Source organism: Toxotes jaculatrix, chromosome 5, assembly GCF_017976425.1.
Source record: "Toxotes jaculatrix isolate fToxJac2 chromosome 5, fToxJac2.pri, whole genome shotgun sequence".
NCBI classification, from domain to species: domain Eukaryota; kingdom Metazoa; phylum Chordata; class Actinopteri; family Toxotidae; genus Toxotes; species Toxotes jaculatrix.
In genome coordinates, this window is record NC_054398.1 from 27,974,300 (window position 1) to 27,998,680 (window position 24,381).

General features: G+C 40.9%; 3 protein-coding genes across 14 annotated transcripts in view; 1 reads left to right on the forward strand and 2 right to left on the reverse strand.

The window, feature by feature from the left end:
* The window catches only part of prr33 (proline rich 33), a 9,684-nt gene extending 7,613 nt beyond the window's left edge, over positions 1-2,071 (reverse strand). For 2 of the 3 annotated variants that reach the window (XM_041038970.1, XM_041038968.1), the window contains exons 1-2: positions 1,947-2,071; positions 1,481-1,528 (exon numbers count right to left, since the gene is read on the reverse strand). The gene's annotated coding sequence lies outside the window, so the exon portion shown is untranslated. The remainder of the gene's footprint in view (positions 1-1,480; positions 1,529-1,946) is intronic. The other variant, XM_041038967.1, reaches the window with a different exon arrangement.
* Positions 2,072-4,750: 2,679 nt separating this feature from the next.
* On the forward strand, positions 4,751-16,288 carry tnnt3a (troponin T type 3a (skeletal, fast)). Of its 8 annotated transcripts, none has more exons than XM_041038449.1 (15): positions 4,775-4,839; positions 6,764-6,804; positions 7,046-7,059; positions 7,687-7,695; positions 8,212-8,358; positions 9,726-9,743; positions 10,512-10,530; positions 10,658-10,703; positions 10,801-10,917; positions 11,046-11,123; positions 11,395-11,508; positions 11,620-11,732; positions 12,080-12,170; positions 14,034-14,074; positions 15,972-16,288. In XM_041038449.1, exons 2-15 carry the CDS (start codon positions 6,785-6,787, stop codon positions 16,006-16,008), a joined length of 864 nt encoding a protein of 287 aa, XP_040894383.1. In that variant the 5' UTR covers positions 4,775-4,839; positions 6,764-6,784; the 3' UTR covers positions 16,009-16,288. The 8 variants fall into 8 exon arrangements, with proteins under 8 accessions (XP_040894384.1, XP_040894389.1, XP_040894388.1 ...); XM_041038448.1 differs by lacking the exon at positions 14,034-14,074 and adding an exon at positions 12,962-13,002 and having other exon boundaries at positions 4,791-4,839; XM_041038450.1 differs by lacking the exons at positions 7,687-7,695; positions 14,034-14,074 and adding an exon at positions 12,962-13,002 and having other exon boundaries at positions 4,751-4,839.
* A 2,845-nt stretch (positions 16,289-19,133) lies between these two features.
* myod1 (myogenic differentiation 1) lies at positions 19,134-22,282 on the reverse strand. Of its 3 annotated transcripts, none has more exons than XM_041038446.1 (4): positions 21,534-22,282; positions 20,289-20,370; positions 19,567-19,799; positions 19,134-19,526 (listed from the first exon to the last, which is right to left on the reverse strand). In XM_041038446.1, the coding sequence occupies exons 1-3, from the start codon at positions 22,122-22,124 to the stop codon at positions 19,579-19,581; spliced, it is 894 nt and encodes a 297-aa protein (XP_040894380.1). In that variant the 5' UTR covers positions 22,125-22,282; the 3' UTR covers positions 19,134-19,526; positions 19,567-19,578. The 3 variants fall into 3 exon arrangements, with proteins under 3 accessions (XP_040894380.1, XP_040894379.1, XP_040894378.1); XM_041038445.1 differs by having other exon boundaries at positions 19,134-19,507; positions 19,548-19,799; XM_041038444.1 differs by having other exon boundaries at positions 19,134-19,799.
* Between the last annotated feature and the right edge of the window lie 2,099 nt (positions 22,283-24,381).

A 24,381-nucleotide genomic window follows, 5' to 3' on the forward strand; every position in this document is an offset into this window, starting at 1 on the left:
TATGTTCTGGTCATAATCTCTGGAATGGAATAAGATGAGATAAGTCTTTATCCTTTATCTCTAAATCAAGGAGCTACAAAATTAGCAAAGTGACATTAAAAAAGCCAGATACAATATATAAATTACAATACATTAGGCTGTATAAGTGAATTCTGTAGTGAGTGTATAGAAATAGGCACAAATGATACAATGTACATAATAATATATGTATAGTATACGCAATATAATGAAAGTTCAAGGTTTTATTTGGGATGAAAATGTCTAACAATTTGTAAAAAATGTCAGTTTCTAACTTTTAAATGATGCGACTGAATCTACCTTTTCCTTACAGCACAAATAAAAGTTCGAGCTTACAGTAGCGTCACCCACCTTACAGGCAGTGGGGATAAAAATGTGAAGTTTGTCCTGACTGTGGTTCTACAGGAGAGGTCATTCAGTCATTGAAGTTAAGACTGTTCATCCTCTGGGGATCTGGCCAGTATTTGATGAGATTTCTCAACCTGGATAAAGTGATATTTCCATTCTTGGCCACATATTCCTAAACCTTTAAACAGATAAAATAAGTTTTTTTCCCAATCAGTATTTCAGATCTTTTACTCTAAATATCAGAAAACTCAGCCCAGAGAGGAACTTGCAAGTCTGTCTTTGAGGGAACAGTTTACAGGCTGAGCTTTAACTGGAGAACAGCTTTGTCACGTCAGGATCCTCATGTCCCTCCCCACATAAATACACACAAATATATCTGTGTATACATATCTGCTGAAGGGTGAAAGTGAATGCAGAGCATCTGACCTCATGACATCACAGCCCAATGACACTGATATAGGGCCTCAGAAATATAATGTGACTGAATCTACCCAATCACATGAGACGACACGAACTTAACACAAACAGGCAGATAAATGAGGTTAGAGAAATTAAGTTTTGTTCCACTGTTTTTTTTTTTTATTATTAACACCACAAAATGGTTTCTTCTTTAAAAATAATACTGTACAAGCATCGCATAATATTTGTGTAATCGATCTGAACTTCAAATTAGAGTCAGATAACTTTACGATGAGGTTATCCAGAGGCTTGTGTTGCAAATTAATGATTTCTGACATCATGCAGTCTTTACAAAACAACTGATTAATATCCACAGTTTACTATGTGTGTCACCTCACTGAAATGTAGGCCAGAGCTGGTTGTGTTTTAAAGGCCTCCCCCACCTCCCTCCCCGACCCTGCTGCCTGCCTGACACATGAGAGTTCACTCCTCCTTTTAAGGCTCTGGTAGGTTTGGTATTTGGAGCGCCTTCAGGATGCAAGTTCAAAAGAGGAAAGGGTAATAATAGCTGTGTAATAAAAACCGAGCTGCTCCACAATGGCCTCCTTAAGTAAATGAATCCACCCCAAAAAGTCCTGCTCCCCCAGTGATGATATGAGGCTTCACACACAAGCACAGCAAACTGTGAGTTTAGGTGGAAAACGGATGAACTTACCAGGTCAAAACTTGTTGCTGATGTTCAAAGTGCTCCAGGCAGGTTCCCCTTGACACAACAGGAGAGAGCACTGATTCAAGTTCAATGTAAAACACCAAACCCAAGAAGGACAACTTTATTCCCCACAATTACACAGGAGGAAGATTACACCTCAGAGCAGCTAAGATGTGATCATTAGTCACTCATGCCTCATTGCAGCCAGGACAGATAAATGACAGGGCAGAGTGTGTTTTGAAGCCGCAGTGAGTAGAAACAATGCGAGGCTAACACTTAGCTCAGCCTTGCTGGTGCTTTAACGTTGCACTGAGGATGAGAGAAAAACACTCTGAGCCCTCCAAACCCACGTCAGACCTCTGGCTGCTGAGGTGGGGGGTTCTGCGTTCGACAGCAGCTGCCTCCCTAACACTGCTAACAGCTTCCCTTTGCTCTATCTGGAGAATAAAAGGTGTAATTATGGCATGTTTACCTGTGCGACTGCTGCTCGGGGGGCGGCCGGCCGGCTGCTGCCTGCTTGTCCCAGCCCGGAGTGTCAGAACGGCAGGTTCATGTTGAGCCCAACTCGACCCCCCTTCCTACAAATGGAAGGAACAGACGCCATGGGAGTCCAAAAATAAATCCTGAGCCCTGTGAGCTACTCAGAATGACAGCAGCGTCGTCCTGACAGCAGAGCTATCGGGGCGAGATGCAGCACGGACAGGCCACGGGACCTTAGGTTTCACCACCTCAGGACTCTAAAAGTGGGGTCCGTGGGCCACCCAGGGGTCCTTTAAGGATGTACCAGGGATCCGATAGGGGGCTCCACAGTGTATGCAGAAAAAAATTAGATGGGGTATAACTTCACATGATTTGAATTCTGTAGATATAATCTGAATTCAGGGAATTCTCTGATTAAGGTGGTACCAATTCAGGCTTCAAGTGGGTTCAAAACATCCTGGGGGGGGGTTCTAGGGATGTCTGGTGGGGGTAGATGGGCTCATGATAGTGGTTAGAGGTCCATTATGGAGTTCTAAGGATCTTTGAGCAGGTTTCAAGCATTCTTGAGGGGCTATAAATGTTGGGTTAGACTCAATCAGTTTTAAATGGTGTTATACCACGTCGGGAATAAAGACTGTTTATAGTCATTCTGAACATCTACGCTCAAAGATGGAGTGAAAAGGCAACCGTCATTGGGAGGGGAGAAACATAGTATTGTTTAAATACTAGAATCGCCATTGGCTAGTTGCTGAAATACTTTACCATAAACTTCCATCACTATAACATTAGTTGTTTGACTACATTTCACATTTCCATCTTTCTCTCTACTGTTGCTATGGCTCAACACAAAAACACAATCATGTCACATTTTGTGTCCATCCATCCATGTGTTAATCCAGCTCTGTGGTCATACAGCCACCATGATTATATGAATGGTATCCACTCATTAAAAATATGAATCTTTCCCATCTCTATAATTCCTTCCATGGTACAGTTTTTGAGAGGATTCCCTAGGCTCTTCAGGAGGTTTTAGGATTTGAGGATCCCCCATTACTTGTTGAGGAGGAGTCTTTGTAAGATGTTATGAAGCATTGGGGGATTCCAGAGGTACTGTTCCAGGGGTGGATATGGCATTCTGGATGCCCTTGAGGGAATTCCAGGAGTGTCTTTATAGGGCTTTTAGGTTATGGTACCAGGGATCCTTGATAAAGTTCCAGGTCATTCTTAAGAAGGTTTATGTGACTCTTGGATGAGGAACCTTAGGGTGCTAGTGGTTGAAGAGTCTCGAGGTACTGAGAGGGTTCCTGGAGTTCTTTGATTCTATAGGTCCTTGTAGGGAGTTTGTGAGGTCCTTGAGAGGTTCCAGTTTTCCTTCAGAGGATATTAGGGGTCCTTCACTGGGTTTAAAGGGGGTTTGTCAGTCCCTTTGGGCATCATGGATCTTTTATGCGGTCCTTGAGAGGGTTTTTAAGGGTCCTTCGGGGGCTTCCAGGAGTCCTTGAGAAGACTCTAGTTTCCTTTACAGGGAATCTCTCTTGGTGTTTGGCAGAATAAGAAAGTGTTTAGTTTGACATGAAATTTTCCCAGTCAGACAAAGCACTGGTTTGTTTCAGTGTTCATGACAGCAGGTCAACTGTACAACATCAACAACAAAATAAAACAGGGGGTCCTTGGCCTCAGGTTTGTCTATTTGTGTTTCACTGACATGAAAACATTTGACACTCACATTTGGGTGTCCGAGAGTCTCTGTTCTTACTTTTGTCATTGCAGCGCCCTCTGGAGGAAATCAGAAGATCATTCAGCATCCCTGCGAGTGTGGAGATTGACACCAGATCAAGGACCCAACCAATAAACTAAGCTGAGGACTTCAAACAATTCATGCTGCAAATTGTTTAGACTTATCTAGACTATGTCTACTTATCTGTAGACATCAGTAACAGATTAAACTGATCCCGCAGAGAATTTCTGAGACATAGAAGCCAATAATACTGTAAACAACCTAAACTCACAATCACTTTTTCGCTCAATCCAATATAAATAGACTTATGATTTAGTGTAAAAGATTTACACTAAATCATCAAAGGGGGATTTTAAAGGACAAAAAGAAAACACAAACATTAATTAGCACTAATTTCATGTTACACAGCTAAAAGACATGTAAGTATTTACCATTTCAAATCATGTTGTGAGAAAAATGTTCACATTTTTCCTTTAATTTTTCCTAAACTGAGGAACTCCAGACTGACAGCCTGATGGGAGGAGGATGAACTGCTTGTGTGGTTCTCAATTGTCTTCTAATGTTGTTTTTGCATGTTTTAGAATGGTGGTGTATAACTGTCTGAGGTATGTCCAGAGATTGTTAGGGACATTACTTTTGTCGTTCTGGTTGATTCTTGAAAATCAGCGAGTCAAAGGAAACAAGTTCAAAGACCCAAAACATGATTCAACATGCTGGATTTATTCTTGCCCTCCTTTGACCATGCTGTACATTATGTTTAGAGGTTCAGAAACAGCACCTGCCTCTCCTCCCTGACGTCCAACTCTCTTCTCACTCTCAGATGAAATTTGCTTGCCTAATGCAGCGGCCCCAGAATAGCAACCTGGGAACGTATTCGCTGCCCCCTTCTCCAAACTTGAGCCTCCCTCCTTAGTATTCGACCCTTCCATCTCCTTATTGAGTGCCAGGGTGGGAGGAGGGGACCAAAGTCAAGGACCCTGCCCCACCGCAGGCCCGGCCTCGCCTCTGGGCTGGCTCCTCGGCCAATGGGGAGGCTGAGCAGATCGAGTGTCACTATAACAGAAGGACATAATCAGCGCGGTAAGTTTGCAGAACCTTACAGCCTGTCTCGGCCAGCAGGGAGCTCGCTTCTTTCAGCTTTTCTGAGGTAAGGAAGAGGGGAGAGAGAATGAGAGTGTGAGTGGTAGAAAGGATAGGAAGCTCAAGTGCAATGTCCCCAAACATCACCCAAACTGAGGACGGCTGAGTCCACATGTTTTAAAATCACTGCCACGACTAGCAGAGGCTGGGAAGGGAACAGTTGTGTTCAAGTAATGGACAGAGGAAACAGGCCTCCCTTTGAATCCCAGATAGTTTGATGTGAGCTCGTTGGCAATGAAAAATAGTTTGTGTTGGTGTTTGACTGCAGCTGAGTGCCTCAGAACCTGATAATCTGTGGTTTTCGACACCTTGCTCCAAATTGAGCGGAGAAATTGGATTACTTTTTGAAAGGAGTTTGTAAGCAGGTAAAACCGTAAACTGACATTAAAAGCTTTAAAGATGCTGAGGTACCTGCAGGAGCAGCAGCTGTTATCTTAAAGGACTTTGTTGTTGTGCCACTTTGGTCCTAGTCCAGAGACCCAGTGGAGGTTCATACCTGAGGGATTTACAGATGGCTTAAAGCCTTTGAAGCAGCTTTCCGCTTCAGGAGACAGAAGATGATACTAATGAGTTATGTAACATCATGAGAGCAGCAGCAATGAGTCCTGATGTGGTTTTTTGATGTTCTAAATTGATTTGACGTGTTTTTGGATGCAGGTTTTCTTGGCTCATAATCATTTAATTTAGTTACTGATGTCTATTAGTGAAGCTGTAAATGGGTGTGTGGCATGTGTGTACATTAAAGTGCACATAGCACGAGGATAAACACTTTAACATGTTGAACAGGAGCCAAGAACCTGCAGACTGGATGTAAACGAATCATCTAAATCTGGAGTGGTTTCCCGACTGGCAGTGTTACATAATGGTGTGAACACTGTGAAAACAAAGTTTTAATTTACAAGACTCAAAGAACAAATTCAAAGAAGCCAGGCGTAGGACCTTTAACCTTCACGGCTCCATTACAGGGTTAATTTTAATTCTTGAGCAAAGTGGCTTCAGTCAGCAGGGAGCCTCAGGAAGATGATTGAAGGAACCATGTGAGAGCAAGACGGCCAGATAAGGAAATGAAGGTGGAATTATGGGTAGTGGTCCAGGGGAAGGAACCCAATCTTCAACACTGGGTCCACTGAAACCGGATCTGGGACCTGTGCAGCTGTCTTGTGGAAATAGTTGCAATGTTGGGACGCCTTCATGGCGGCCTCACACTAATGAGGCTAATGGGCAACTAATCCAAAATTTAATCACTGGCAGATTAAATCATGAATAAATTCAGGTCATGTATGTTTGTCATTGCGGGATTTTGGTCAGATACTTCATCCAGACTGGAATTTTACAACTGATTCCAACTGGATCATATGCTGAGGAGGATTTTGAATTTGATGCAGAGTGATGGGAGAGGGCAGGAGGTCGACCTTCACCGTGACCCCTGGATTTTTTTTAAATTAATTAATTTATTTTTTGTGGTGTATATTCCAACAACGACATTAAGCTTCTCTCAGCAGTCAAAAACAGAGCATTGGCATAAATCTAAGTTTGGCTCCCTTCTCACTTACCATCAGAGAAGCAGATTCAGGAGTGAGGCTCGAATTTCAGTCCTAAGTGTAACGCTAATAATAAACCAATATGTTTGGATCTGACACATTTTGTGTCAGAATGTTTCAAAGACAACATCCCTGTGACACATTTAAAATGATGAGGAACTAAATGTTTTGAAATGAATCTACGTTGAAAATATGTTGTTTTTTTTTTAATTTTTTAATTTTCAGGGTGGGGGTAAAATATGTCCAAGCAAGCAGGTGGGGTTTGGTCAGGGTGGGGCAGCAGCAGATATTCAAGACATCTGCAACTTAATCCTGAGCTATTAATACAGCAGGCCGCTCGGTCGCTCCTTGCAGACAGACTTTAAGCTCAATCTTCTCTCTTGCCTCCAGGTTGCAAAGTCCACTGTCACCATGTCTGACACAGAGGAAGTGTAAGTCAATTCACATTTTCATCCACATATTAAACATTTTTAACCTTTTGGTAGAAGTTTGAACAAAATAATCTTACAGTTAAGGTCTACTTATTAGTCTTGTGTTTGTCAAGAGATTTGAACATCTAAGAACATAAAATTATTTTGCCAAACTAGTGTTTCTACAGTCAGCCATGAGTTTTCAAGCTTCATTTTTTTATTTTAATTTTAAATCAGAATTTCTTTGCCTTCTGTCTTGCAGTGAACAGGTCGAGGGTAAGTAGCACCATTTTTCCCACTTAAAAAAAAAAAAACATTAAATCCCCAAAAATCAGGTCCAGGTACAGTCCGGAGTTCCATGCTAAATCTCAGTATATTTCAGAATCTTGCCTAACTGACTTTCATCCCCTGTAGAGAGTTATTTGCACTGGACAAATTTGTATGTTTGCAGGTTTGGCTTGACTCCTCCAGATTCAAGTTTTGCCATAATGCTCTCCCTTTAAAGCAAATCTGCACATACACGTTCCTCCGCAGTAGCATGGTTGCAGGCACCAATGCTGCCGACAGGACAGTGTCAAATACACTGTGTGAAGTCTAAATCTGAACACATGAAACCTAAATTGCACAAGCCTGCACTGATCTGTTGGCAACATGTCCTGCAGCTCTGCATGTCCATCTGCAACTGTGCAGTCCTCCTGAGCTGAACACACTTTCACATGAAGCAAACTGTGACTTTAGTGAAGTATGAAGCCACTTCAGTGTCCAGCCCAGGAGGACTGCGTATGCTTAGCATGGATCCCCAGTGTACCCACATTTTGCATTTGTATTCTGTCAAAAAATGGGTACAAACGGGATCTTTTGATAATGTTCTTCTGCTCCTTTCTTTCTCGGACGGACGTGAAGAATACGATGGTAAGACGAAGCCTGCAGACTCCGGATGATAAGTCTCACGTCACTGATACTAATTTGCTGGTCACTTTTGAAGACGTGTGTTCTTACATCCACGTGTACTTATATAATTTTTTTTTTTTTGTGGCATGCTGGTTAACACTAACGCAATTTGAAATAAATGAAAAGGCACGGGATAAAAAGGTAGATCACGTCAGGGTAGAATCTGTACCTTTTTCTGTTCGACCACACAGAGTTGCAGTGCAGGTATTTCCAGGAATCAATCACATTTCATCCATCATGACTGATCATCAATGACTGACCTTTTCCCTCCTGTAACTGCTTGCTGTCTCACCTGCTTTAGCGCCATCTGGTGGCAGTTCCCCCAAACTGCCCCCACCCACGAACCTTCTCATGTCTCTCATATCCCCTTTCATCTACTCACTGCGACCACCTCCACCTCTTTCCCTTTTTCTCCTGCTTCCATTAACCCTCTCGCCGCCCTTCCTCTCCCCTGGTGACTCGCTGCATGTTGTGTAGCTGTAGAAGAGGAGGTAGTAGAGGAAGTAGAGGTGGCCCCTGAGGCGGCCCCAGAGCCAGAGGCAGAACCAGAACCAGAGCCAGAGCCAGAACCAGAACCAGAACCAGTGGTAGAACCAGAGCCTGAGCCTGAGCCTGAGCCTGAAGGTATGTGGCATGGAGGGGGGAAGGGGGTATTCTATCATCCTTTCCCAGGCAACAGGTGCGCTCTAGCAGCTACAGCCAGCCAGACAGACCCCACTAATCCTGATTCGCACACATGTTCACCATGTCTGCTAATGCTAACGCTACCTTCCTTCCACCTCTTGATTAAGACAATGTTAGCCCAAAGGACGCAAGTCGGGATGTGATACTTTTAATGTACATATGAACATATGTTGAGATGATCATACCCAAAGCATTTTACAAATAGGGTCTGACTGATATTTGAAGGCCAATATTTTTTTTTTCTTTTTACTGAAGTTCATGTTCTGGGCTGAAATAAACGGCCTGCACCCACGTCTACGTTAGCTTCTCTTCGAAAAATCCTTTCGTTCTTTCCCTAAACAGTGTTTCTGTTTTTTGGGGTGAATACTGACGTGTATTGGCAGCTACTGTACAACTGTGGTGGATAGTAAACATCTGAACACTAAAACTTTCTGTTTGACTAGTTGTGGATAAATCTGTCCTGTGTTCATGCTAGCACATTAGCATACAGCACAATACAGCAAACAGTCAGAGGCAATTGGTACACAGGGACCAAAAAATTCAAAGAAAAGACAACTATTGGCCTCTTTTATCAGTCTAACCCTCTTTATACCACATGTACTCTAAATGCTTGTAATTGGCGTACATGGATGCTAATTCATTATTTTGACATCTGATGAAGGTAAACATCAGATTAGATTCATCCCATATCTTGAGCTGATATAACATTTACTGCTCAGCTAGAAAAAGATGCTGTTGCTGATTTCATCTTTTTCAGTATTTACCTAACGGATATCACTGTCACATCTGTGTGTTCACATGCCAAAAAAAAAAAAAAGAATATAAAGAAAAAAAAACAATTTGACTTTATGCTAAACTATACATGTCTGCCTCAGTCCTTTTCCTTTCCAACCTCCACACTTCACTTTCTGAATGATCCAATGGCACATCAATGCAGGTTGAAATGTTAAAGGGATCATACTTTACTGAGCTCTTTGAAGGTGAAACTGTGGCTTTATAAGTAAATTTTGAAACTTCCCTGTTTTTTAATAATTGCTTCCACTGTTGTTTTGTTTTTTGTTTTTTTGTTTTGGGTACAGGTAATTCTCCACCTGCACTTTACCCAGCCTTACTGCCTTTAAAATTAGTTTGTGCCTTTAAATCTCGCTTCACCTCTGTGTTACTTACTAGAGATGCTGAAGCTGCAGCAGATTGTCTGTCTGCCATAGTCCCCACAGTTTAAATGTGTTTAGCTGAATGGATGTAGTTTGCTGCTGCTAACGCTGTTGTCTGTTCTGCTTTATGTTTTCGATGCTTGCTGCATGCAGAGGCTGTTGAAGAGGAAGGTATGTTGATTTAAAAACTTCTGATGAATCTGAAATCTGTCATTCTGGTTTTGGGAGGACCACAGTGTCCAGGTCTGACATCTGTCCTCGGGGAACACCTGTTGTTCACAAATCAGTCTGCTAAAATCCAGGAACACTGCCCGATTGGCACTGAGAAAAAAACACACACACACACACATACAGTTTTAAATGCTTTTTAAGTGAGTTCTGAGATAAATTAAAAGTGCTAGTGGAGAAGAAGGGTGATAGAATATGAAATGCTAACACGTGCTTCAGTGCGCAGCGACCCCAACCGTTACACTCTTGCATCTGCATGGCATGGAGCCGCCAGAATCTGGGTTAAAACAGAAGAAGAAACTGGGGAAAATGATTATGTCTTGCTTGTGTAAAACAGTTTCGGGGTCAAGCCAAAAAAAAAGAAAAGAAAAAGAAAGTTCAGATTTACTGTAACTACACTCAAAGCAAGATGGCGCTCTGAGATTCACGAAACTTCATCGTCCCCCTGCTGACAGTTTGATTCTGTTTTTTAATATGTGAAGTTTTCATTAGTTTGCTCTTATTTACCTGTTTTCTGTTACCTGTTTCTAACCCTAGCTTAAAAACTGATAAACAGGGTTACAGTGCTAATTTTGGATCTTAATCTAATCTATCATTTACAGTCAAAACCTAACAGTTTAATCCATATAATGCCTGAGAGGTTTTAAAAAATCTGCTCTGTTTCTAACCCAATGACGTGTACTTGTCCCCTCTTCATTTCCTAACCTGCAGAGGAGAAGCCAAAGTTCAAGTAAGTTTCCTTCTCATGTGATCTGACCTCAAATGATTTCTGTAAACATTTTCATCTGAGCCGTTTGGCTGAAAAGACAAAATCAGCGATGTGCCTGTGCACTTAAAACCCAAACGCTCTCTCGTAGGCCCAGCGCTCCAAAGATCCCAGATGGTGAGAAAGTGGACTTTGATGTAAGTTGAACCTGAAGTGACAGCATAAAGGGTTTCTGGTGATTTGTGGGATCTCTGTGCCGGGCCTTAGTGTTGTGTCTGTCCCTCTGCCCCGCAGGACATCCAGAAGAAACGTCAGAACAAGGATCTGATCGAGCTGCAGGCCCTCATCGATGCTCACTTTGAGTGCAGGAAGAAGGAGGAGGAGGAGCTGATTGCTCTCAAGGAGAGGATTGTAAGTTTTCAACCGGAGCCGATCACCTCACACTGTGGGAGAAAACACCAGGGACTGTGCAGGGACCGTAAATGGTATTCTGATATTCTGACATAACGTCTGACGCTGTGTTTGTTCCTGTCCTGCAGGAGAAGCGTCGTGCTGAGAGGGCCGAGCAGCAGAGGGTTCGCGCTGAGAAGGAAAAGGAGCGCCAGGCCAGACGTGAGGTTCGTGGCTTTATCTCATTTTAGTTCTTCAACTATTAAACTATGACTCGGAAATCAGATATTTCATTACTTCAACTATTTATTTCTTACTTCTTTTGTTTATAATGACTTTTTTTTCTATTTGTGCTTCTGCATCAGAACATTTAAAAGTTCACCGTAGAACTTGTCTGTTCTTTGTTAATGTTCCTGTTTCACATGTTCAGTTTGGCGACAGGATGATGGATGTGGCTCGGAGGTCTCACTCTGATGTGTTTTTTTTTTTGTGAACCAGGAGGAGAGGCGGATCAAGGAGGAGGCTGATGCCAAGAAGAAGGCAGATGAGGAGGCCAAGAAGAAGTCGGCTCTGTCCAGCATGGGCTCCAACTACAGCAGTCACCTGCAGAGAGTCAGTACACGCACTGGTGTGGTCTACAGCAGCAGCTGTGGCACTGTCCTGATTTCTGGATTGATCTTAATCTGCATCTGTACCGTCTGTATGTATCTGTACTGAAAACAGGCTGACCAGAAGAGAGGAGGAAAGAAAGAGACTGAGAGAGAGAAGAAGAAGAAGATCCTGGCCGCCAGGCGCAAGCAGCTCAACATCGACCATCTGAACGAGGACAAGCTGAAGTACGAGTCAACTCTTCGACACCCACACCAGCTTCAGAGGGCTCACATTCAATTTCTCATTATCTGTTATTCATATGTTTTCTTCCTGTTTCAGTCAGTCAAGATCTCAGTACATTTACTCAAAAATACACTTAAGTATAAATTTGAGACACTGCTTTACTTTTTATTCCACTTTTTACTTTTACTCCACCACAATTCAGGTGGAAGTGTTTTACTTTGTAATCCACCACATTTATGTTACAGGTTTAGTTAATAATTTATGTGAAAATCAAGATTTTTACCTAAATTGAATGAAATATTTTAGCTTCCTCTGCTCCCACATCCTCACGTCCGTGTTCTTCCTGCAGGGATAAGATCAATGAGCTTCATGAATGGATGTGCCAGCTGGAGTCTGAGAAGTTCGACCACATGGAGAGACTGAAGAGGCAGAAGTATGAGGTGAGACTTCGTCCCTGTCGCCTTCATAATGACTGCCACAGGTTCAGGACCTAACACTGACTTCTCACAGAACTTACTCTGCATCTGTTAGATCTGAAGTAGAAAAAAATCTCAGAATAGATTTTGGATAAGATAGATAAGATAAGACACTTTATTGATCCCACAGCAGGGAAATTCACTTGTTAGGCAGCTCACAAGCAAAAGCAGGAGAAAAGAAAAAAAAGAAAAAGGATAAAGTGCAGAAGTGTGCATGTGATTCAAAATAATTGACAAGTGTATTTTTTTTATTCCTTTGTGCATTTTCTGGTTTCATTCCCATATTTTCAGATGGGGGTTTGTGAACATTTTAATTAATTAATTTTTTTTTTTTTAGAATTTCAAAAAGGTTGGTTTGTGTATTTATTTATTATGTTTTTTTAAGCTTTCCTTATGCTTTTTTAAAGGACCAGTTACTTCCATAAAGAAGCAGCAGGTTGAATCTGAAGTAAAACTTAACTTGTTTTTTGTTTAGTTGTCTGCTTTCATTTCATTCTCTTCTTAAATTTCCCATTTCTAGTTTAATAAATATTTGGAGAATTCACAGATTGTTTATTTATGTTAAGGTCATGGAAGAAATCAAATCAGATCCAGGTGAAAGAAAGAATCAAGGCCAATAACCTTAAATCATCAGGTTATTCAAACTGTCGGAGTTGTTGTTGTTTGTTGATACTGTTGTCCTGAGGTGCCCGTCTGGCTGAGCATCTTGTCACCTCTGGATTTGAACCCTTGATATGCTCTTTGATCTCCTGCAGGTTACAACCCTGCGTAAGAGAGTGGAGGAGCTCAGTAAATTGTAAGTAGAGCTGAGCAGAGCATCCGCTGGCTTCAGGCTCGCTGCATGTTAGCATGAAGGAAGGTCAGAGAGCCAGAGCGCCACCTCTGGTCGAGAGAGGAGACGACACGCCACCGAAAAAAAACAGAAGGAGAGAGAACTGAAGGGTTTGTTTCCAAAAATGATTTCTTAGCTTTAATCAGACTCAGCCAAGTTAAAGCCAAATATGAGTCTGTTTTCTCAGCTGGCTCAGGATCCAGATTTTCTTCATGCTTTCTAAAACAACTTTAGTTTAGACTTACAGGAACATCATTTCTATAAAGTGTCATGGAAAGAACCAAGTAGTTTGGTACTACTTAAAATGTTTTCTATTCAAGTCGGCACTTCTGAAAATGACAAAAATGTGAGTCTTGCTTCCAACAGCGGCAGCTCTGAGCTGAGTGAATGCAAAGACTGAGTCCTCACAGCACTGGATCCATATTGGATATTTGATATGAGTCAGTTGCGTTAGCTGTGCTCATCCGCTTCAGTGTTTTCAAGCAAACGTTTTTTAGCTGTTATTTCATTAACTGTCATTTTGGAATCAAACTCTTCAGCTATAAGCAGATAAATGATCTAAAGTGAACTTAAGACGTGATGTTGGGTGACTGGGAAACTCAGTCAGGTGTGTGAACGAGCGGTCAAACAGGTAAGTACGAGCCTGTGTTGAGGTTTCGGAGCCGAGCTGAAGCCGAATGTCCCTGAATTATCCATGTTTCTTTTTGGGAAACTACGACGGGCATTTAAAAACCGAACTGATCAGAAAATCATGTTTGGGTGTGAAATTCAGGATGTTCTGTCTTTACAGAAACTGAAGTTCTAGCTCACATCAAATAAAAGCAAATCCAGGGGGAACATTTATCATATGCATGCCCCCGTCTTGGTTTCCCATGATGCCTCAGGTTGCAGCTTTCAGTCCACGGAGCCTGATAAGAAGAAGAGAAGTGAGTCGGTGTCCTCTGAGGTAAACGTGTCCTGGCGCGCGTTAAAGCTGCTGCTGTGTCGTTTTTCAGGTGCTCACGTACAGGAATCGCATTGATGAGTTGCAGAAGCAGTAAGTACTGTCGCTGCTGCTTTCACTGACATCCTGTAATCTCAAAACATAACTCCATTTAACTCCAGCGTGTTTCCCAGGTGAACGTCACAGCCCTTTTCTCTGCGAGGCATAACTGATATTCACAACAGTTTATGTCAGTTTATGGCAGGAAACATTTGCTAACAGGGTTGGATACTTACAGTAAGGCCAACATTATACAGTTTTACAGTTTGAGGGGTGTCAGTCATTAAACCTGCTGCGTTCTTCAGTTTTAGTTTACATTCAGCCTAAATCTGACATTTCGTGGATCCACAGGTAAGAAATTTAAAATCTAAGGCTGAGCTAAAGCCTTGAGCCCAAACTAGTCTATATTTATATGGATTCAAAGAAGCCATAAACACCAAATCCTCACTAACACCACCAACAAGTGTTCAGACCCAAATCCAAACTGTTCAGACCCAAACGGCCTCGAAGTCAACACCATAGTACAGGACCAGCCTCTATTATAGACCTCATTGGCCATGTTTGTCCGTCATCAGGACTGTGATGATATTTGTAAATGATATGTTGAAGTTTTAGTTTCATTTTTAGATTAATTTGAAAAAAAACTGTTGTCATTTTGAAAGTTTAACAGCGCCTGCTAACCAGCTAATGAGCTGCAGGCTAACTCTGTAGAGCTAAACTGATAATGGAAAATCACGAAGGCTAAGTAGCTAACGAAGAAAACTTTTCTTCTTCTCATGATATCAGTTTTACATTACTTCATGTTTTTTTGTTGACTTCTTCAGTTTAATATTCAGTTTAAATGTCAGTGATCCCTCCCTCGTCTATGTGGTAGAAAAATTATTTTAGACATAGAGACACAGATTTTCCAACCAGTGTTTTTTTTTTTTTGAGAACCTGTTTGGTTCCATAGTTCTTCGTGTTGTTCATGTGTTGCTGCTCTAACACCCCGTACATTTGATGTGTTATTTCTCTGATGTTTCCAGACAGTTGGACATTACTTTTCATCATAACTGTAGACATACTGATATGATGTGGCGTCAGTCCCTGGTGTTCTCTGAAAAAGGATGGATCCTGATTTAAACTGGTGATATGATGTATGATGGCAGAAACACACATTGGCTAGCTGGAAGCTGGACATTTACCAGTCCAGCAGAAATGATGAATCCTTTTTCAGTTGGAGGTCAGGGTCCTTCTCTTCACACTGACCCATTTACTTCACTGTGTGAGAACCATTACAACAGTAACTGTACAGTCTCTCGTATTAAGTTAGTGGCTGTTGGTCTCGGTAATGATTCAGTCTGTGCAGGTAAGTGCTGCATGGGTTTGTCACCGACTCTGATCTCTGTCTGAACATGGACTTGGACATGTCAACGAATGTCTCATGTTTGAAATTTAGCATTTGTGACGATTTGCATGTTGTTCAGAATCCCTCTGAAAATTTAATGTGTGCAATGCAGAAGCTGTTTTGGCTGTTTTTGTTTTCTCAGGATCACCAGAAATGTGTTTTGTGAAGTTATATATTTCTTTAGTTCGGCTTAGTTTGGTCAGATATTTCTAATTTAAACAGCCTCCAGGACGAGAACAGTCATTAGCTACTTTAGCTAATAATAGGATTTATATTCATACAAACAAATGAGAATAGTTTAATCCAACAAGATGAAAAGTAGATGTTCTGAGGGGATTTTGGATGACATGCTAACAGACATACTAATGCAAAATGCTAGCTTAAATGTTTCCAGATCCAGTTTGGCTGCACAAACTTTTACTTGACAGTTGCTGAGGAGCCTCAGTGTGAATTTGTGTGAAACTACAGCCATCAGTTGACGCTGGTTGAACAAAAGTTTCATCGTGGTCAAAGAGAACCTGTAGTTCTGACGTGTCCCATTTTTTTGTTTGTTCCGTATTACAGCAGCAAGAAGGGAGCCGCCGCCCGCCGCAGAAAGTAGACTGGCAGGCCTCGCCGCTGCTCAGAAACCAAACTGCAATCGTCTCGGACACACGCCTGATGAAGCAACGCCCACTGTGGCGAAGGTCGTAGCTCAGAAGAAGCAATTAACGCTGAGGTTTACCCTGCGGTTTCCAACCCACATCCTGATACATGCAACCAGGAGCCTTTAGCTGCTGTTCAATAGGAATAAAAACTACTAAAACTGATTCGCCATCACGCTTCCTCACCCTCGACTGTTTGGTTCTCAGTATTTTTGTAAATAAAGTGTGACTCTTCAAGCCATGTCTGTAGATCTGTTGTTATTCAGAAATCAATAAAGTTCAGTATTTTTAGTCATTTGTTCAGCGCTGTTTTCTAACTGCAGGGTTGAATCCAACTCAGTGTTTTTAAGTCTCAAAATCTATTGAATCAAAATATCTCTCTAAATATTCTCACTGTGATGATTCACCACCTGAAAGACAGAACAGGAAACAGGTGTGGCTGATGATGGTGCACCTGTGTGTAGGTCTATAAAAACCCAGCAGAGGTCAGTATGATGGGGAACTCTGATCCGTTTGGTAGTGGGGTCTTTTGTTTTGAAGCAGCCAACACATTTAGCTCATGCACCAGCTCTTTTTCTTTCTGCCTGTTAGAACCTGTGTTTGATCTCAGGAACAGTTGTGTTTAGGTTGGTCTTTACCACGTGAAGTGAGCAAATGAGGAGCTGTTCCACATGATTCTCCAGTTTCACCGTCAGTTACAAACATTTTGATGGTGAAACAACAAAATGATTGAAAGCTTAGCTCCATTTAGCTGGTGCACCACTGAGCAAATTCAACTGGCTCTCTTGGGGATTTCTGGCTTCACTGAAACTTTGACCTTTATCATAAAGCTGTTTGTTAACTGGCTTTGTTAACTGTCAGTTCACCTGTCCAGGTCTGGATCATCAGAGCCATGAAGGAGTTATTAAATTTAATATTTTTTGTGTGTGAACAGACTCTTAGAAATGTGATGCAGAACAAAATAAAAAGTTTAATGTCAGATTGTTTGTGCTGCTGGAGCAGGATCTCAAACTACACCCTGACTCATGGCGCTAAAATTTCCTAAATGTAACGGGGAGAAAGAGCCTTAAAAATAATCTACAGGATCTTAAAATTAGTTCTTAAATTTACTCTGCACCCATATAAAGACATATTTCCATCCCATATAAAGACATATAGTCCATCAATAGATTTTTGGATAAAACATATAAAATGGCTTTTGCAATAATAAAAGCATGAAGAAATAAAAGCCTGTATAAAGGTCTCTGTGCCTTTAACAGTAAGAAATGGTCAAATTTAACAGCCACACCTGGTGTAACAGTGAAACAAAAACCATGAGGCTCAGGAACCTGTAGGTCTCTGAGCGATCACATGATGGAGCTGTTGATCTTTGAGTCTGAGACCAAAGAGTCAAAAACGTCAGTGAACAGATGAAGAGCTCGGTTTACGTGTTCTGTATTTATTCAGAATACAGGAAGAGTTCTGGGAGAGTTATCTAAAAGCTAACTGTGTTTTTATATAGATTTATTCTTCACAATATTTATTTTGTCACTGTATAAATTTTTATCCGCGCAGATGCATAAACTTCATTTGTTTGATTTTAAAAACAAGACAATTTAACATTTAGGGGAAAAAATCTACAAACACAATTAAAGTTATTTATAATATATTGAATGAATATTAAGAGTTTTTTCTGAAAAAACTGACATGAAAATGAATGGGGGGAGGGGGGACACAAAGTATTAAAATAACTTATAAAAGTAGGTTTAAAAATCATCTACAGTCAAGAACTAAATATTTGTAAAGCCTACAGTTATTAAATAGCTTGTGTTCAACTAAAATAAACTTTATACATAAATGCTGTGGCTTTTACCACAAAAGTTTGTGCTGAAATTATCTTGTGTATATAGAGTAAAACTGTTGACTTACTCATAGGCCTTCCCAAAATAAATATTATTTACACAAAAAAAATACAGAGATTAAAAAAAAAAATCAGTCTTTGTTTGTATAAATAAGCAGGTTCATTTATTTATCATTAGACTGTCACTCAGTTTTTCAGATGTATAAATATAAAGTTTAACATTTTTCACAACAAACAAAAGCACATACGGACAGAAACATTAAATACATAATTAATACTTTCAGTTGGAACAAATCAGCTCTTATTTACATAATATGTACAGAAACAGAAAAATGGTCCTCCGCTGCAGTGAAAGAAAACGACAAATGAAATAAATTTAATTTGACTTGGACAGAAAGGAGGTCTGAACCTACTTCAACCCTGGTGGGACAAAAAAAAAATACTCCAGTAATACTCCCATCAGTCTATTCTGAGGGATTCGTGTCTGCAGTTATAGTTATTAATTAGTAAACTTTTTGTACAGAAATCTAAAGTCGTGTATGTTATTTTTAAAAACATGTCATAGGATTACTGTAGTTCTTTTTTTTTCCCTGAGGGAATTGAACAGCTGGGGCTTTTAGGACTTCAGATGGACGAATGTGGAGGAATGTAAATGGATGGTTTTTGGCCTCCGTCCGTCATCAAATAGACTATACACAGAGAGGAAGAAAAATCCATCTGACGGCTCAGCTGAGCCTTAAAATAGTTTTCATAACTTAAAATAACACAGAGAAACAGCAAAGTACTGAACTGACTTCTACTCATCGGTAAAATTGTTCTATAAGTGTTTGCAGAAACAACATTTTCCAGCATTCGAGTGGTTTGATCTAAATTCTAGTCGACGTATATCAACAGCAGGAAAAGAAAATCTGGGGTCAAATCTGCTGAGCTATGGAAGATTATTCCTGCCAGGAAGATAAATAAAAACAAGGTCACAGTGATTGATGAGGATTCTGGCTTCTTGTTGACTCTATCTTCATTTTTATTTTTGAATTTGTCTGATTTTGAGAAAATCCAATACCTTAGAATTTGACATCATAAATCAAGTAATGAATAATTGAGTCTTTCTCTCGTTATTGTTAATGTTATTATTATTATTATTATTGTTAATTACAGTGTAAATGTAAGTATTATTTGACACTGATAAGTGAAGCTGCTAGTTTTTGTCTTTCATTATTTTGCAGTTCTTGAATTAAAACCAATTTAATTCAAGGCCCTTTTCCAGAGCTTTTAACCATGTCTCATGATCTTCATCAGCACATGGAGCATGCTCAGTGACTATAAAATCTTAAACTTGTGATTATAAAGGATCACTCTATTTGTTGATGAAAATTGAACGATGTGGCAGAAAAGCCCTGAAAATATTAGAAATATATTTTTTTTACACTTTTATGCTCATTCTTTCTTTCTTTTTTTTTTTTTTGGCAGGAATGAGCTTCCATATATTCAGCTACAGAGAATAAAAACGTGTGGAAGGATTCTGAGAAAACTCCACATTAAAAAAATTTACAGTTAATGCAAACAGGTTGTGAAGACTCAGTTCAGCCTAAATAACTTGTAAAAATTAGCACTTTCACTGTGTGTGTGTGTGTGTGTGTGTGTGTGTGTGTGTGTGTGTGTGTGTGTGTGTGTGTGTAGTTGTGGGGGTCTATAGGACTTGGTAGATCAGGTTGGGGTCCTGGCTGGCAGTCGGAGAGGGGACCTGGATGGGTCCGGGCGCCGCCGTCTCACCGGCCGGGTCTGTTGGCGGTGACCCAGGGCCGTCAGCGGCCGGCAACAGGCTGCTGTTGTCGGTGGAGATCCGCTCCACGATGCTGGAGAGACAGTCCAGACTGGAGACCACCGAGCTCCGGTCACTCTTCAGACCACCTGCACATTAAGAGTTATTAGATAAATGATGTTTGTATTCAAGTTCTGGTTCACTGTTTTTTTCGGGGTTTTTTTTTTTTTCTGATATTAATCTTCTAAAGTGACAAAACTGTTCTTGATAAATGAAAAATAATTGTCAAGGTTATTTCATGTATTCATCAACGAAAAATAAACGAAACAAAAAAACACATCTTACTTTAGTTTCTTTGATTATCATTATTATTCTATTATCAGTTTTTATCAAATCACAAAAACGGTGAAAATATAAACGGTGTAAAAAGAATCTGTCTTTCTTCATTTTAAACAAAACAAATTGGGCTCATTATCCTGATTTATTTATTTATTTGCCTGTAAACTGTCTCTGATTCTGTGCCAGAGGTGAATGAAGAGGTTTGCTGTTTAAATCAGCGGCCTCTCACCGGCCTCTCACCGGCCCGTTAGCTGGTAGAATATCATCGTTATTGTCCGGTACTGTCCGGTTCTTCTTACCGTTTGGTGTCTGCGAGAAATAAGAGCTGCTGTCATAGCTTCCTCTTCTAGTTGACTGACAGGTCGGGCCGTTAAAATCCGTCTGAACCGAGAAAGAAACACGATGATTTAGAAATTAGGTTTAACAACATGAGAGAGCAACGAACAGACACAGAAACACTGAACAATGAAAAAAAAATGTAGGCGAAAGAAAAATAAATAATTTCATTTCATAATAATTTTTTTTTTAAAAAGAATAAAATACAAAAGATCAAGTGGAGAAAACAAAGGTAAAAAAAATCCTCATTAAATGTTTGACATAAACTTACAACAAACACGTCACACAACTATAAATAATGATTTTATCTTTTTCAAGTTAAATGTTTTTTTTTTTTTTAGTTCAGACACATTTTCCTGGTTGTTTTTTTTTTTTTAAAATATCATATCAAATAATCTGTCGGTAAACTGATCCTGAGTCAGAGAGAAACCACATGTTCAGTCCGTCTCAGCACTCTTCGTTAAACTCTCATTCTTTTGGATCCACGTGCAGCTTCAAGTTAACCTCAACAAATGTATTACTTAAAAATATGAAATGTGGAAAAACCCCTGCGGATTCTTCTCCCCATAAAAACTTTTAACAAATAAACAGGCCGCAGCTGCTGCTCATGAATGCGCTCTAACGAAAGACAAACATTTTAGTGATGCTGCAACAAAACTAATGTGGTTAGATGGCACTTCCTCTGTTATTTAAACAGTGAGGAAAAACGAAAAACCTGCACCTGAACAACTTAAACTGTGTCACAGCGGCAGAACTCCGTGAGAACTCTGGAAAGGAAAAGGTTTTTGGAATAAATGCGCTGAGACGAACTTATCTTTCCCCACTTCTGACACAGAATTTCTGATAATTACAAAGTTACACAGGAGCGCATGTATTTAGCTCCTGTGCCTTGGAACTAAAACTCTTAAAATGTCGTGGGTAAAAGTCGAGTTTCGTGGGTCAAAATGACACGTGGAAATTGCTGAAATCGAAATTTAAAGTGCAGTCAGCACTGACCAAGGGAGGAAGGCAGACTGCAGACGATACAATATAATAATGTTGAGTAAAAAGAATCTAATTGAAAGAAAACCATGATGTATCCGTGCGTAAAGACGCACTGGAGAAACTCATGGAAACACTGAGAAGTGAAATCAAAGCGCTCAGACAGACCCCCTTCCCCCCTGACTCCCCTCTCCCCCTCTCTAACACCTGTCAGTTCCTGAACTCACCATGCCGTCGGAGCAGTTGGAGCGGGGGCTGGAGGCGTCTGAGTCCCCGCTGTAGTGCTCCAGCACCGGGTAGAAGCCGTCCTCCTGCCCGCCGCGCAGCAGCGCCTGCAGGGACTCGATGTAGCTGATGGCGTTCCGCAGGATCTCCACTTTGGGCAGCCGCTGGTTGGGGTTGGCCGTGGTGCAGCGCTTCAGGGTTTCGAAGGCGTCGTTGACCTTGCTGAGCCGCCGGCGCTCCCGCAGCGTGGCCGCCTTCCGCCGGTCCGCGTTGGTGGTCTTCCTCTTGCAGGCCTTGCAGGCCCAGAGCAGGCAGCGGCCCGCCTGGTGATGCCCGCTGGGGGCGCGGACGTGCTCGTCGTCCTCCACCTCGGCGTGGTGGTGGAGGTGCAGGAGGGAGGACGGGGAGGAGGAAGAGGAGGAGGAAGGGGAGGATGAGGACGAAGAGGAGGAGTCGTCCGGCTTCAGCAGGCCCACATGGACCAGCCGCGGGTCCAGGTCCTCGAAGAAGTGCATGTCACTTGTGTTGAAGCAGGGGTCGTCATAGAAATCATCAGCGGCAGGGATGGGGAAAGAGATATCCGACAACTCCATGGTTCAGTCCCCAACACACCAAAGAAGAAGAAAAATCCAGTGAAGGAGACAGAGGAGCCTTCAGCCAAAAACAAAACGCAGAAGAAGAAGGAGGGAGCAAATCAGAGCAGAGAAACTGTGAAGCGGGGTCAGTGTTTTCTGGGGAATGTACAGTCCTGTCACTAACTGTTCTGTCCCCTCAGCTGTCGACCTAGATCATCTTATACCTGGGACACCCGCAGGGGGCGGGGTCAGGGTGATGGGGTCCACTGAGATCTGACCAATCAGCGGGCAGTGGGAGGGGTTTACAACTTCACGGTAATTAGTGTACAATTACCTCTAACAGAGCAGTAACGGGGGGGGTAATGTACTGCAGCTCACAGCGGGGAAGCAAACACATGGTGGATGAACTGTTCAATACGGAAAACACATAAAGTTATTATTCAAATCAAACAAAGGGTTTATTTGTTTGTTTGTTTGGTTGGTTTTTTTTAATTTATTTTTTGTCTTTTGCTATTGGACTCAAGGAAAGTTTCCTTGTCTCATTTTGATCTGAAGCACATTGAGTTTACTTGTGATAAAATGTGGGAAATGAATAAACACAAATGTTTAGTGATGGGACTGGTTTGAAAAAGGAAAAAAAAAAGTGTTCCAGCTGCAGGCCCATTGAATCTGTAAGAAATAAAGGAAAGAAAAGAATAAAAATAAAACAAATGTAAGTCATTTCATACACTTCATAAGAAATGTATGAACATTTGTACTTTTACATTTTATGAATGGTTAATAGCTCATTACACACTATGATGTAGCTGTGAGCAGATAATGAACAGTATTTGTCAATAATCAGCTTCTTCTATAAAAAACAAATGTTTTGTCTGCTATTTTACTTAATTATCTTTCACTGTCTTTCACTTCATACAGCAGCTTCCCTGTAAATGGAGTAATGTGTTAAGAGTAGATGTGTTATAAACCCTTCAAATGTTTGTTTATGGCTTATCAGTACAAAATACTGGGACTTAAAAACACAAAAGATTAAGAACTTTTGATAATGATAAAGAGAATAGACACATTTTTTAAAAATGCAGCTCAAATTAAATCCATTTATTTACATCTACATGTAAAAGTGAAAGTAGTCTTTTAAAAAAATCCAATTCTTCGGAGAAACTGTGAAAATGGGACATTTTGGTCCTGTTAAAGTTTTATTTTGGCAAAAACATTAATAATTCAATTTACACTGAAAAAAATTCAGTGTACTTCTTTTAGTGTTCACCAAGTGATGCAGACTGATGCACATCAGCTCCTCACTCACTGGTTTGTTATGTGGATGATGTGGCCGAGCTGCTTCAGTTCTTCAGCTCTTCATTTTTATGGAAGTAAAACTCATCGAGAGATGTGTCACATCCAAACTTAGCAGAAATTCCTGCACACACTGCTCACATTTCATGTCTTTACAGAGCCAAACACCATTTTAAAGAGTGTTAATACTGCATGAAAGTGTGAACTCAGTAATCAAGTTAAATGTCATTGAGTTTATTTTTAGTTGTAGTGTGTCTCTCTCTCTTTCTCTCTGTGTGTGTGTGTGTGTGTGTGAGCACAGTCAGAGGAGATTCACCCACCTCCTCCTCTGCGCCTGCAGCTCTGTGCTCAGCTGTCATCACTGCACCGAACATCCACAAACATTTAGATGCAGATTAGGGATTTTCACAGAAACATGCAGCAAAGTTTCAGATGTGCTGTGCAGCCGCAGCAGCGGTGTGCTGCAGCTGGAGGGCGCTGCAGAGCAGATCCTGCACAGTCTTCTGCTGGACCCAAACCTGGAGGTGTGTTTACCCTGAGCACAGTCTTGCAGGCTGTGAACTAACTACCCATCAACTTCTGCCACTCAGGAGTGACAGATGGTTAGAAGCTGTGATCTGTGGATGCTTCAAGTGTCTGAGAAATTATCACTATCACTACAAAATGACTGACAGCTCTAACACAGAGCCTCACACCAGACAGCAGCTAAACACAAGCTGTTAGTTTTTATTGCTGCTATTAATGGTTTGCTCGGTTTCTAAACATCAGTTCAACAGACTTTCAGTTATGCTTAGATGAGAAATATTTTTAATGTCCAGAAATCTAAAATTACATTGTTTATGCAAATTAAAACTGTTTATGTAAATTAACATAATTGTGGTTAAAAAATATTTTCTTGTTTTCAAACACCAGAGAGAGTGAGAAGGAACTGATGTGGGAAAAAAATGCAGATTGTTGCAAAACAGGTTTTCTAACTTAATCT

Bases quoted from the DNA above. Each gene is read 5' to 3' on its own strand.
- tnnt3a (XM_041038449.1), top strand. From the start codon at position 6,785: ATGTCTGACACAGAGGAAGT. The intron at 10,704-10,800 runs GTAAGTTGAACC...TCTGCCCCGCAG, and splicing joins GTGAGAAAGTGGACTTTGAT to GACATCCAGAAGAAACGTCA. The intron at 11,124-11,394 runs GTTCGTGGCTTT...TTTGTGAACCAG, and splicing joins AGCGCCAGGCCAGACGTGAG to GAGGAGAGGCGGATCAAGGA.
- myod1 (XM_041038446.1), bottom strand. From the start codon at position 22,124: ATGGAGTTGTCGGATATCTCTTTCCCCATCCCTGCCGCTGATGATTTC. The intron at 20,371-21,533 runs GTGAGTTCAGGA...TTCTCGGTTCAG, and splicing joins CCAACTGCTCCGACGGCATG to ACGGATTTTAACGGCCCGAC. The intron at 19,800-20,288 runs GTAAGAAGAACC...CTTAATGTGCAG, and splicing joins TTTCTCGCAGACACCAAACG to GTGGTCTGAAGAGTGACCGG.